Source organism: Gasterosteus aculeatus, chromosome 6, assembly GCF_964276395.1.
Source record: "Gasterosteus aculeatus chromosome 6, fGasAcu3.hap1.1, whole genome shotgun sequence".
Taxonomy (NCBI): Eukaryota; Metazoa; Chordata; class Actinopteri; order Perciformes; family Gasterosteidae; genus Gasterosteus; species Gasterosteus aculeatus.
Genome location: NC_135693.1, coordinates 11710811 through 11725485, shown reverse-complemented (window position 1 = coordinate 11725485; position 14675 = coordinate 11710811). Strand labels below are relative to the sequence as shown.

At 44.1% G+C, this 14675-nt stretch overlaps 1 protein-coding gene across 1 annotated transcript; it reads left to right on the top strand.

Annotated features, from left to right (window-relative positions):
- The first annotated feature begins 798 nt into the window (after positions 1–798).
- On the top strand, positions 799–12228 carry golga7bb (golgin A7 family, member Bb). The gene is made up of 5 exons (XM_040178891.2): positions 799–937; positions 4579–4704; positions 5495–5647; positions 8633–8734; positions 9854–12228. Exons 1-5 carry the CDS (start codon positions 926–928, stop codon positions 9938–9940), a joined length of 480 nt encoding a protein of 159 aa, XP_040034825.2. The 5' UTR covers positions 799–925; the 3' UTR covers positions 9941–12228.
- The last annotated feature ends 2447 nt before the right edge of the window (positions 12229–14675 follow it).

Here is a 14675-nt window from a genome sequence, read left to right as displayed (position 1 = left end):
ACTTTTATATTTGCTGTCCTATTTCTTTTGGTCATGTTTGTGAATTTTAAGTGAACCTTGTTAAACATTCAAACCAGGTAAGACCTTGAACTGCTCATGAACTGGAAGAATTGTCCGTTCTTGAAATGGAAAAAGTGGCAGTATAGAACACTCAAGTGGGTTGTGATGAATAGTTGATATGAGCACTTTCCAATGGTGCATTAAACATATGGGCTACAGCATGAGTCACCAGCGTGACCACTTTGCACCATAACCAAAGGCTATTTGCTGCAGTACACTAAAGGATGGCTGCGCTGCAGTGATCAAAAAGGTTCAATTTGAATAAATGTAATCTTCTCTCTATGCTGTCAGTAACAAGTGATTAATGCTGATGGGTAAATGAACTGTGATATTTCCCAGGGGCGTTACATAATCACTCTTTGGTGTGCTAATTATGATCCGATAAGACATATCCGTTATCTCATAAGTACCAGTAGCACTTTTGTATTCTCCTTAAAGAGTTGTAAAAGCAACATAAAGCTACTGGCTATAATAAAGCTCAACTTGAATGGGCAATGCCGTCATCTCCTACCTTTGAGTGATTAAATGTGAGTTGTTATCGTTGTTTTTGTGGTAAGACCTGTGGATCCAAGACACTATATCTGAATTATCGATACTAAATGACATTATTGATTGATCCCACGGAAAGAAGCCCTGAATAAACACTTTTTGCGAAATTTGCGTCCTGAAAGACCTTAAAGACGGAATTCGACATCACTCTCTTCCGCTGCGATTACACTCGCTGGGTGCGCGCTCGGTCACGCGCGCGCGCGCCCGTGCTTCGGGTCCTCGTGCTTAAAGCCCTGTAGTCGCGTTGTCCCGCAGCGCGCGAGCAAACGGTTGTTGTCTCCAGCACGGGACCGATCCTGCAGCCACTCACTGCAATATGGCGACAGAGGTATGAATTCTCTCCCGCTGCCTTCTTCCTAGAAAGCAAAGCAAAGCCGAAAAATGATTCTGTACGTCCGGTTGTCGTTTATTTGTCTTCTAGGTGCAGCTTGTGAAGCGCATCTTGTAAACTATTTTGTTATGATTGCTATGCCTTTCAATTCTCTGTTTTATTGTGATAAATGTTGAATCCTAATTCAATGACGTCTACATTGTGAATGTTCGGTGCTGTCACGTTACACATGGATATATTTTCATCCAGTGACTTCAATTTGACTTTGTTTTCATCTCACTTTGTGAGCTCTGTAATTAAAGTCCATATCCTTAAAGATTTTTCCTTTTTCTTTTCTTTTTTACCATACATGATGCTTTTTAAATGCATTTTCTAGCAAGAAACACATTTCATTAATACCCGTTTAGTCTAAAAGCCTTGGAGGGATGGGGATGATGATGGTGATGATGATGGAGCTGTCAGCACCATGGACAGGGACAGTCCCTCTCACTAATTGAAATATGCACCAGAAAAGAAGTCCATGACTCCATGACTGGAATGGTGTTTCAGGTACTTTAGCCGATGTCACATGGTACCAAAAGCATCAAGAGTGTTTGCTGGTGTATTTTTAGCCTCAGTAATGCCTGGCAGCTCTCCGGTCAACCCTTTTCCTCCCCCTCTTTGTGTCCTTGATGATGTCACCATGATGCTGGAGACATTGCTGCCTTGGTTATCATAAATTTAATCTCTCTAGAGGAGACGGCCATTACTTGAGAATTTGAGCTATTTTACACCGCTGCGTGCAATACGTGCATAATGTGCATGCAGCAGAGTGTTTGTGTGTGTGTGTGTGTGTGTGTGTGTGTGTGTGTTTTATACCCCTCAGACAACAGGGGGTTCAATCTTAATGCTGCTGCAGGTAAAGGTGCAGACAAGCTGGGAATGATACATGATGGTGTCTGTCGGTGTGTATCCCTGTCCAAGCGCCATAAATCACACACACACACACACACACACACACACATACATGTGGATGCACACAAAAGACAATAAACACACAAATATGCGGGTGTGTGCAGCGAGGACAGATTTTGTGTCCATGGCCCATCAATCATCTGAGACATGTTAAAAGTTTAGCGGCTGCTGCAGTGTTTCCAGTTTCAGATGAGCAGCACAGTTTACTTCCAATTATCATACTGCAGACTGTTTGTGCGTCACGGTTAAGTCCACTACTCTCGTGCTAGCACTGCCTCCAGCGTCACACCCGGGTACACTTTTGACAAATAACGCGCACAGTAATCGTCTCAGGGGCTGCAGCAGTTTTAGCTTCCCACTGTAATAATGCTTCACCTTTATCCAAAATAAATTTCCCAATCCGGCTTCGGCCTCACAGACGGTGATCTGCCACGTATAGGTGTCGTGGAAATGTGACCGTTTTGTCACTTCTATGATTTATAGACCTGTGACTTACGCAGTTTGGCAGCAAGCATGAAAAATGTTACTCCCAATGGCAGGAACCTAGTGATGAAGAGATCAAGAACGACGACTGGAAGTAAGACAAATGCCGAAAGGGCTCTGAACTTAGTGTGCATGTGGTTGTGTGTGTGCCCCTGTGCACCGTCTGACTAGACTCATGAAACATGGCCGTGAGAGAAACACAAAGCCACTGATCCAAGCTGGAGGATCGACGGGAGGATGGCGGGGTGGGAATGACGAAGAAAACATGTCACAAGTAATAATATTGTTTTGTTTTCACTGTTGTTCACTAGAGGCTATTGATTGGTGGGTTTCTCTTCTGCTATGAGTTGAGGGAGGTTTTGGTTCGAAACCTTTTATCTGTCTGTCAGATATATCAGTGACCATTTGGACGGTTGCAAATTCTGTTGTATTCATTTGTTTCTAGTACATGCTATCAAGTCCTCCCGCTTTAACTCATTTCACTATTAAGGTGCAAAGAAAAAGAAAACCATGTGTGGGTGGAAGCAGAAGTCAGACAGTGACACAGGACGCAGAACTTTTTAATAGTGTCCCGTGTGATCAGTATGACATTTTAGCATTGCCGTCTGCTTGTGTAAACTATATTTAGATGCGGTAATAGACTGGTCACCCACGCAGAAAAGTACACATAACTGCCTTTGCCAGCAGAAAAACATTTATTTTAAAGACTAAAATGGACACAGACAAGTCCGCTCTGCCAGTAACATCAACGCTAGTGGGAAAATAAATATTTCATGAAGTCTTCTGGTATCAAAGTTGTGCATTTTGGCAGTTGTAAATAACTTGTAAGAGGGTAACAGGTCAGTCTCAAGCTCTGTTTCATTTTTGACCCTCCTACAACAACATCCCCATTTAATCAAACTCTGGACTCTGAAGTTCACTGAAACCAGAGGTGATGTTGGGACAAATAACTGGACTCGGTGTTTAGCTGCCACGGAGACACGTGACTGCTGCTTGCTTCGCTTTGATCACTGAGATGTGAGACAGAGGTCAGTAGTTTGACAACAAGCCAAAACACACCGTGACGTCCCGCTGGCCCGAATGCACCGCGTGTGACACTGAGATGCTTCTGAATTGGATTCTTTGCAACTAAAACCTTCCTCGTTCCCTTTCGTTATGTATTTTCCTCTTTATTTTTTTTCTTGTCCATTTCTTATTTCTTATTTCTGTCCTTATCCGTTTTAGTTATTAGATCTTTTCTTCATTGGTTACTTCCTTCACTCCTATTTCAGAAATTTCTTTTTTAACCTAAAATGAGGTTTAAATCAGGGTATACAATGTACATAGTGACCTACATACAGTCTCACAGTGACAAAGAACCTTAACGAATTTCTGCCAAACTGACGTGTAAATGTTCCTCGATTGTGTGCTGATAATTCTATTAATAGACTTACTCATTGTGCATTATGATGGTCCAAAGATAGAACAGGAGGAGCGAAGGCAAAAAGAACAATATTCAAATCTCTGCCAGGTGGAACGATCTTGTGGCTGTGAGGTGATTTGGACTTTTGGCTGATAAAAATAGCAGCTTGGATGCTATTCTTGGTTGCGAGTGATGTGCCCTGTATAGAGATGAAAGCCTGGCTCTGTACCGTACCTCAATGCTTGGGGATTATTCTCTCAGGCTCATACAAGTAGAGATTCTTTTTGTTTTCAATTAAAAAAACTCTGCAGAATCGAGCCAAACTATCCATGTAAATGATGGTGTGGCGAGTACAACAAGGTAGATTATTGGAAACATGAGAGACACTCAAACAATAACATGCTTTTCCTTTCTGTTTCTCACTATATTTCCGCTCCCCCTCCCTTTGGAGTCCCTCTGTATCTCTAATTGCCGTCCTCTTGAGGGGTTATTTAGATCAGCAGGGCTTACAGCAAGTTGCTGCTGTATCCTTCTCAGCGGACCAACTGTTTAGTGTTTTTGTTGGTGGAGTTCTTTAGACCCAAAGTGCTGTACAGGGGTGTCTTTAAAACTGTTGGTTATTGCTGCGCTTATTGATGCTGGAGGGATGCAGCTGAAGAACCGCTCTCACTGCGCAGAACCGCCACACCTTAAACATACACCTCAGGCTTTTTCATCTTGTTTATATGATATATGAATTCACAAGGTACTGGGCCACGTGCTTAAACGTGTGCTTTCTGTGTGTTGTGTAACTGCTCAGTTCCATAACCTCCAGGAGTTGAGGCACAGCGCATCGCTGGTCACGAAGGTGTTTGTGCAGAGAGACTACAGCGAAGGGACCGTGTGCCGCTTCCACAACAAGTTCCCCTCAGACCTCCACAACAGGGTGAGAGAAAACACACACTCACATGTATGCACATCCAGGCCAATGCAATTTGTTGATGGAATCCCAACTCGCCTGACGCAACGGCAACTCTCTCCAACACAGCAGGAGTAATGGCTCAATAGGGAATACGGTTACAAAAAGGGTGCACCTTGGATGAGAAGACGTGTGAATGATGGATATGGACTTGTGCATTAAATTACTATTAGGTAAATACTTTTTAGGCCTCTTATATATGGTAGTTCTATCTCAAAAGAACAAATAATCATAATATCTTTTATTAAAACTGTTGTTTGTGCTCAGCAGCTGAAGCCAAAGACACATTAATGCTTTTATTTCCAAGCAGGATAATGACCATCGCTCTTTTTACCTTGATGTATTAGCATCTGCAAATTATTTTATGTTGGGGTGTCATTGCAGATGTTTCCCAGAATTATCACCTCAAGCAGGCAGTTCCCCCAAGAAAGAAAACCCACAGAGGACCATTAATACACATTTTGAATGAAAACATCCTGGGACAGATGTTCAAACCCTAACCCATTGCCGTCCCACCAATGACTCATTTTTCATTTTAGCCTCAAGTCTCTTCGTATTCGTCAAGCGAGGTGTGTTGATAAACGGTTTGACAAAGTAGGAGCACTTGAGCAAAATGCAGCTGGTGTGTTTGGCAGGCTGTTTGATGGCGGAACATCTTGCTCCCGTAGTTATGCCAGAACACTTTTCACTCGGGTTGTGGTCTTTATGTGTGTGTCTCCATATCTCTACCTAGATCTTTGTTTGTGTTCGTAAGTAGATTGAGCGAACGTTGCTTGAGGAGACAGTGAAGACACTCAACTCGAACTATTTGGAGGCCGAAAAAATTGGAGGTCAGTCGTACCTGGAAGGATGTCTGGCCTGTGCAACAGCGTACATCGTCTTCCTCTGCATGGAGACGCGCTACGAGAAGGTAAACGGAAATGGTGGATGATTCTTTTTATGGTTGTTTTTCTGTACTCTGGTTACTCTTTATTCTTTACGACTGAGACGGCCGTATCCTGTTGAGGCCGACGGGGGGCTGTGAGGTCTCTCCTTCCAGTGTGCATCCTTCTAGGAGTATTTCAACCTGGACATAATTCACAAACTGTGCAGCTTCCCGTCATAAACCTCTGGTTCTCTCTCTCAATGTCCGCCTCATCTGTCCGTCCACCATCTTTTTGCCACCAGACTTAAAGCCCACACCTGCGAGCCGGGTTGGCGAAGCGCGGCGGACGAACTGTAACGCAGATTTTACCTCCAGTAAGACCGAGGTGATCAAACGTGCGTGTGGCTCTGTCGCAGCTTGTCACTTCCTGCGAGGGAACAAGAGCGCGCACACGGCGGCCTCATGCAGCCGGTTTGGCGAATCCTCCGCTGACTGCGTGGGTGCCTGCCAGGCTTTTTCAGACGAAACCAGTGTGGCGTGAAGTCCCGCCATGCCTCCGTGTTCTGATCTCTGTCGCCCGCAGGATTCGTCTCCCCGGTCTTGTTCCGTTCTGAAAGCATTTTATTTTTATCGAAGCGGCGCAGGGCTGCTGCCGGGGAGCTTGACCGGGAAGCACAAAAGGACTTACCGCCGCGTGGAAGCGCCGTGGTCTGGGGGCCGCTTTCATCTCCCTGTCAGCTGGGCGCCGCTCCGTTGAAATGCTCAGATGCTATCGCCCCCCCCCCCCCCCCCCCCCACCGGAGGGTTATTTATTTACTTGTTTAACTCGATAATCTTGGTCGATCAAATGTACCCACCCAGGTTGATGTTGTTTGTGTACGTACGGTTGTGTGTTTGCTGATAAAGAGGCCACACACCAGTAAGCCTGGATCAGTGTGCAGATTCACCGGAGCTGCCAACGCTTACGTCTCACCCCATCAAAAGACTGTGATTGCGGCCCAGCAAGTCAGAACAGATACACGTGTGAACAAGCGTGCCCTCCATCGCCGAATGTTTGTTCTTCCATTACGCACAATAATGTGCCTGCACATACGGGAGTCACACAGACGCACGTGCACGCACATATTTTCCTTTATATTGGTGCTTGGTAACATAAACACCATAAACAATAACTAAACGCTCTGGCATGTGTGTGTGAATCAGACCGTGGCACCTTTGCTTCTTAGGCGTTGTGTACACACACTCAATAAGCTGAAGGGCCGTCACACAGGCGTGCCAGTACAACAGCTTGTGTACTCGACTGTCACATCGGGGCGCTGTAGAGGAGAGAGATGCGATGGCCTTTTCCCTGGACCCCGGTGACCCCTCTGGTCGGCACTCTGTGTGTCTCTCATCCTTCTTCTCTTTGATGGAGTCTGAAACAAAACGCGTTGTCTGTTTTGTTTGTGGCGGCCATTGCTCAAGGGCAAATGTTGATTGCGTTCTGCATACGTTTACTTTTTTAAAGCCGCTCAATGGAGCAAACCTTTGCCTTTTGATGGCTTTTCAATGAGGAATTCTTTGCCTATTTGCTCCCTAATAGTAACAGCATTCATACGTCTGATCTGGAAAAGGATCTCCTCCTTCTCCTTCTCCTTCCAGTGGGCAACAGAAAGAAGTATTTGTCCGTGTTTCAGACTCCACTAGCAGGGGTCACTATATTAGCAGCTGTGCCTGCAGCTGTAACAGGCCTTTGACATCCCAGAGGAGCGCTGCTCAGTGTGTTGCTCAGCTCATGTTGTTTTGATCTCTCAAGGCTGAGTGCAGCGCTGACCTTCGGTTAACTCACAAAAGGGGAAGTGGATCTGTCATGTTTAATAAATCCAACAAAGCAGTGTCACATCTCAGTCCTGCAAACGTCTAATTAGCTGGTCCCTTTTTGGGTAAATGTTTGTAGTGTTAGTAATTCATCGCTGAAGAGAAGTCTGGCATAAGTTGTCATACAATCAGTCAGCTTTAAAACATAAAATAAACTAAGTAATGGCTTAATGTTTGCTTAGTTTCAAGCTCGACTGGCTTCGCCATGCTCCAGTATATCCCCACAATGATCATGGTGGCTACAAACGTACGTGGTAAAGCTGCCAAAATAAGACCAAAGTTGTCATAAACCGCCCCTTAAAAACATTAGAATATATATGATATTTTTCAGTGTTTGTTGAAGAATAGACAGACTAAAGATCGTACCTCCGCCTTAGGAGAGGCGACAGCTCTCTCCTTGTACTTGAGGCCCAGTGAAGCGCGGTTCAGCTGATTGACGCGGTTTGGCGGAGGCACGGCACATCAGCATTGTTGGTGTCCAAAGAAGCATAGCTGAGGCTGAATAAACTGCTCAAATGGAGACGCGTTAGCTAATATCCGTCTATTTAGCGTCACCGAGGGCATCCGTCAGCAGTCCTGTGGTTGCCATCACCGGCAAACATGGGACCTCGCTGCAGTGGTTGAACACCGAAGTGCATTTGTAATGCGTGGGAGAATGTATACAGGGCGTCCTTGTTTGACTTTGTTTGCCGAGGCATCGCCTGACCTCAGCGCTTAGCTTCACTCCACTGTTGCTTTTTGGTTTATAGCACATTTAATGCAAAACCGAGCAGTAAGTCCAGATCCAATGCAATCCAAATTTCACATTGTGTCCAAATTAGCGTGACACGTGACAAAGACGTGACATTTAGCCCGAAAGAGCCATCGTTTGGATTTAGGAACAAAACCATCCAAACAAAAAACTGTAAGACTAATGCGCGTCAATTTTAGTAATTAAATTCATACAACCACTGTTGTATGTGAGTGAACATATAACACGGTTATGACATTTAACACAGGGTGCACTTTGTAAAGTAATATGAAGGTAGTTCCCCAGTTGGAATCTCTCAGATTATCTTCTGCTGCTTCACATGTTTCGCTTGTGTTTTTAGGTTTTCTTTTTGCCTTGTCATCAAAATCAAAGTAGCATCAAATGAACCTCTTTCTAACCCCCCCCCCCAATTTTTGCTGCAGGTGCTGAAGAAGATTTCCAGCTACATCCAGGAACAGAATGAGAAGATCTACGCTCCGAGAGGTCTGCTGCTCACAGACCCCGTCGAGAGAGGAATGAGGGTCGTATCCTTCACTCATCTTCAGCTGTGCAACAGGGCAGCGAATGACACACAAAGTTCAGTCTGCTTTTTTGAAACAGTTAAGGTGTGCTATAAAATATAACCTCATCTCATAAACTCCCATCAAGGTACCTTTGAATCGGGCACTTAAACTCCAGCGGCTGCAGAGGAGCTGGTCACGGCCAACTGTCGTTCCCGAGGGTTCTTCTGAAGCGTGAGAGCGCTGAAAAAGAATGAATGCACAGTCAAGCGTCCTTTGATAAGTACAGGGGGGGACAGTAACCGGACGATGTAACATATCGGCAGATGAAGATGTGGATGTTTTGACTTTGCTTGCTCGTGCCATCTTGTCCTGTTGCTCCATTCCAAAACAAGGTCCAAATCAAGGTGCTCGCTCACAATCTTTTCAGATGTTTTTAACCAGAAGAGGCCATTTACATGTCTCCCTTGTAGTTAAAAGGCAGAGAGAGAGAATGTGTCCAGTAGACCATCACAGAACGAGCTGCAACTCACAGGACTGACCCATTACCGACATGCATTAGTTAATACAGACCCGTACAATGCGCTCTCTGTTTGCGAGCGCTGGTCAGAGGAGGAGGAGCAGCAAACCCTGTGACTCACTTCTATCACTTTGAGATCTTAGTAGCCAGGGAGATTTAGATACAAAATCACCACACGTAGTTACTCTGAGTGCTGGTGAGATATCTTCACCCTGTCATTTCACAATCCTTTTCAAGCAAAAAGAAGAAGCAATTGTCTTCACGGCACCTTGGCGATAAGACAGAGACAGCGGACGGGTGGGAAGCAGTGACGCGGAGAGAGGAGACACGCCGACTTGCAGTGTGTTTTTCTTTTATTTCGCTCATTCACGCCCGTCTCTCCCCGAGTAGGAAAATCTAGTGAGCGCATCTCCTCTGAGATCAGTTGTTCAGGCTGCGCACCCTGCGATTATTAACATGACATCACTCCGGGGATGAAAAACAAGTGCTCTTCTCTACCTTTAAGCTTATAAGTGAGCACAGGGTTTGTATATTACGAGATCCAGACTGTTGTCATGGATTGTGGAATGGCACCGCTCACTCTCTCTCTCGTGACGGTCCTTGACGTCCTCCCGTGTCCTCAGCTAGAGATCAGCGTGTTTGAGGACCGCGGCTCGGGCAGCTCCAGTCCCAGCAGCAGCACCACGTCGGCGGGCAGCAGCGCCCGGTGACTGGAGGGTCAGCGCCAGGCCTACGGGTACCACCGCGGGGGCAGCGGGACGCTTACCAACGTGCGCGCGCTGAAACACGAGAGCACCAGGTTCTGAGACCGGCGCCACGAAACAAAGGCGGCGAGCTTGCTGGAGCTCACGACGCGCCGCTTTGAGAACAGGAGCCGGGTTACACAAACAAACTGAATCACACAATAGACAAATACTCAGACATAGGCAGTAGTCACACGTGCAAGCCAGAGTCTCTCTGAGGGAGCTTTTTTCAGCCAAATCCATTTTTTCTTCTTACCTTCTCTCACATTCCATTGTCTTCATTAGTTGACATTTCTCTTTTGTCTGTGCCAAAACTTCCGTAAGGAAATATCAAATGGCAAGGATCCGCGTCCCAAATGAGGACCGACCATGTGTGTAGGACGCGTGCTCAGAGGTCAATACCTCAATCAGAAAAAAATATTTTTTATTTGACAACACACGGCAGGGAAATTGAGAAATTCTAAATTGCAGAAGATTTAACTGTTGAGTTTTCCATATCGTGAAAGCCCCTTTATCATTATGCCGCCTGTCATTTGTCCGTTTTATAGCATCAAACGTGTTGTAAAGGGGGGAGTTTTTTGCAGTAAAACACAGTTGTAGCTCCCTCTAGGGTCAGACAGAGAAACGTGTGAACATCTGAGAGCAAAAGCCTTAAAAAATGCTAAATGTAAAGATGAAGACTATTTAAACATCTCTACAGATCTTTAGCAAAACCTAATCACATTATCATACTGTACGATTATTAAGTAAACTCAGTAAATTCAGTCTCGCAAGTTGCACCCTGCCTGATGAGACAAAATGTCATCGTTATTTTGAAAAATATTTTGAAGCCACAGACCCACAAAGAGCAGAACGGAAAGCGCTAAACAACTGTTTTTGTAACTGCATATTTTATTTCTGTTCCCACAGTTTCTGTGTCCTTTATTTTTTTCAAATTCAAATTTGTTCTCTTCTCACCCACCTCGTCACATGATATTCACATCGGCTGTGGGGATGTGGCCTTCGGCCTCATCTTTAGCACACTGATAACTGTGAGCAAAACACTGCAGAGCCCCGGCCGTGATGTCATTTCAACTTTCTACTTCCTCGATAATTGGGACGACCTGACGGTGACCGCAGCGGTCGGGTTCAGTTTTGCTCGTGTTCAGCCTCCTGTTCTTTTTGATGCCTCCATGTTTCCTCCCAGTGGACATTGATACCCAGCCTGGAGCTGATGGACTGACCAATTAAAAACGTACTAGACGCTGCCAATTAGCTGGAAAAAGGAACTCATTGGACAATGTATAGAGAAAGAGAAGCGAGTGTGTAAAGAATTGTACTGCATAATGAGTGTGTGAATAATAAGAAGAGGATGGAACATGTGACAGAGCAGCTTACGCACATCATCTGTACAGCGGTGAGTTGCTGTGTACCGTCTGTAAAAAAGGTGATATCTTTAGTAATAATGACAGTCAGTTATAGGATGATGATGCTTGGTACAACTACAGGAGCATTGTTTACAACAAATAACCCTTCTAATGTATATAAGGGTGTGTAAGTAGTGCATTTACTGTAAATGGGTGAAAAGGAACCACTGCGTGTTATCAGGTGTTATGTAGCTTGTTCTTTCAAGAGCAACTTTGATTAATGAAGACAACCATGATTAAGATATTACAAATATTCTTATAAAAAAGATGTGAATTGAGATTTATGTACAGAAAAGATTACGCTCCACTGTTCTGACTACTAGAATAACCCCTGAGCCAACAGTTTAGAGGCAGAGATATAATGTATTTACAGGTCATTTCTCTATGTAAATCCCGTGCTTTCTATATTTATCTTGTACTGTATTTGAGAATGCAGCAACTCCGTTCAGACACTTAATCAGGACGTTACGTATGTATGGTGTGCGGTTTCAAGATAGAGATGGTTCATTGTGCAAAATGATATCTTCCTAAAAATGTATAAGATGATATGTAGAATCTTGATACAAGCATCTTTGAGTTGTTTCAAGTCCTTTCAACTGCATTAATGTGAAATGCTGCATGACGTGTTTGTAGACAAATGTCCGATGACAAGAAGCGGAATCCAAGATCAGCAAAGTCCTTCAGTCGTTAAGAGAGAGGACTTCATTTTATCATCCTGATGCTGTTTACGTGTTACCACTGGATCCTTTTAATTAGTATGTACGTTTTGCTTGTATCTGATTATTATTCACAGCATGTGGAGGTTTTCACCTCTGAGAGATGAATAAAGTGTGATGAAGTGGGGCAAAAGGGATTTATTGTGACTGCAGGCGGCTGCTGGTATCTAACAATGTTCAGCACATTGCACGTCTCCAGCCAATGCTCGCTCTCTCTCTCTCTCTCTCTCTGTGTCTCTCTCTCACTTCTCTGGAAGGAAGGAAATCCCACACAAAGTTATGTGACCTGAAGACGGGATCTCCTCGTGGTCGGGAGGTAAACTTCATTTTGAGGTATCTATCCATAGATTAAATTCATGAAAATCATTTTATTTTATTTATTTAATGAAATGCCATTTTTTTCTTTAAACACTTGACTTTGAACAAATAACATTACACCAGATGGATGACTAATACAAAATTGTACATTTGAATCAACCTGTATTCATCTTCACAATTATTTTTATGGCTCAGCATTAAAGCATCACATTAGTAATTAAATTAGCACATATTTGGACATTCATTAACCTGAGAGGTATATATTCTCAGAAAATGATTTTAAAAAGCGTGTTGTGCCCCACATACCTTCCTCTGCGCCGCCTCACAGTCGGTAAAACCTCCCTTTGTCTTCTGTTTGGTGCAGAGCAGTTAGTGAAGAGCAGTTATAGACTAGCGCGGTAAAAAATGAGATTCATCCCACCGATCAAAGCCATCAGATCACAGTTGTGCAAACTGCATGCGGTTTTCTGTCAGTTTGCTGCCCCTGATATTAACACCTTTTCACAGCACATCATCCATAAACTCAAAGCTCGAAGTCACAACAATTGCATCCATCTACTTTGGATCGTGTTATTATGCTCGGTCACATATCAGAAAATGTGTCAGTCTAGAGATAATATCATTATTCAAACAATAAAATGTCATCATTTCATTTAGCTAAAAAGCGGTGTACTGTGTTGTGGGACAGCGTCAGTCTTTCATGCGATTCTAAAGTTGGATTTTGGGGGTTTTGTCGAGTAATATTGCTGTTCAATATGAGTGATTGCAACCTGTTAACTTTATAGGGAGATAACATGTTAATGTCAGTGGCCAACAATTTATTAATTATAGTTCAACGAAACAAGTTAAACATTTTTTTGCAATGGCAACCTTCCTAGCTACACTTTGGACGTGTGTGTGTGTGTGTGTGTGTGTGTGTGTTGGGTAGATCCATCATAGCCCTCTCATAAGGCCAGAAATGAACGATAACATTCCAGCAGGTTTAGAGGCTCAGTGTTGACCAGGAGTGGAGAGACTTAACTGATATTTTCTCAGAGACAGCAGAGGAGTGAAGAAACATCTCAACACCTGTTCGAAAGGTCACTCCGGCGACAACGAGCTGCTCTCAGCACAGACGTCTGTTGTTATCACAAATCGGTTTTCCCCGACTTTCTACCGCAGGTTTTTGCGCCAAATGTTTTGAGTTTCCAAATTTTTTAATTCCTTGTTTTCTGGCTGCACAACACTTTTTCTGTCCGTTCTACTTCTTCCATACGTTTTCATTCCTTATTCTCTAAACATGGAATTGGACTGCTCCACCTCCTCCACCATATTCCTTTCAGTCTGAGCCACAGACGCCCAAGAAGGGAAATTGATTGAGTCAAATGTTTATTCCTGAAATGAAAGTTGAAGTATTTCTGGAACAGAGTCAGTGGCAAACATAGAGCAGTCATTGTAGTGAACTTTAAAAATTGTGTTATTGCATTTAATGCATTAAACGGGACGCTCGTCTGGAGGAGCCCTTGGTGTCAGAGAAAGGTCGGGCTTGTAGTGACGTAAGAGGAGGATGTTCATTCCTATATTCTGGAATCACAATCAAATACGCATTTAGTTCACTGCGCTCAACCAAAAACTAACACGACAAGAACTCAGTCACGTGGAGTGATTTGCTAACTCGTCTCATGAGGCATCAAAACTCTGACTGTGCTCACTCAGGCCCAACAAACATGTATCCACATCTGCCCAAATTCACAATGGTGCAGCAAACGGAAAGAATCATTCTGCTGCTCCCTTCCAAACAGTCGGCCTTTGCCAGAAACCCCACCCATGCATACACTTTTAAAAACACACATGTATTTCTGTTTAAAGAGAATATATACTATATATATATACTGTATATGTAGAGATGTGTTTAAATTCTGCAGTGAAATCTACTTAAAACAAAAAGGCAACACGTGGTGGAAACTCCACGATTTGTCTCTTTTTTTTCCGTATTGGATTTATTATGCTTTGCTGGTTTTGGAGACTCCTTTGAACCAATCTTTCCTCCTGCTTTACCGCTGCCCCCCCTGTTGGCTTTGACTCATCCTCTGCGTGACTGACAGCCCTTGTGTTTGCCACTTGACGTACCGGCGCAGAAATTCACCGCATCCAAACACAATGTGAAGCATCGTCCAGCGGTTCGCGTGGTTCCAGTTGAAACGTCACATGGGATCACCCTGTTAATGACAGAGGTCACCAAATGAACGGGGCTGTTAATCACTCCTGCTTCCCCATCCGGAC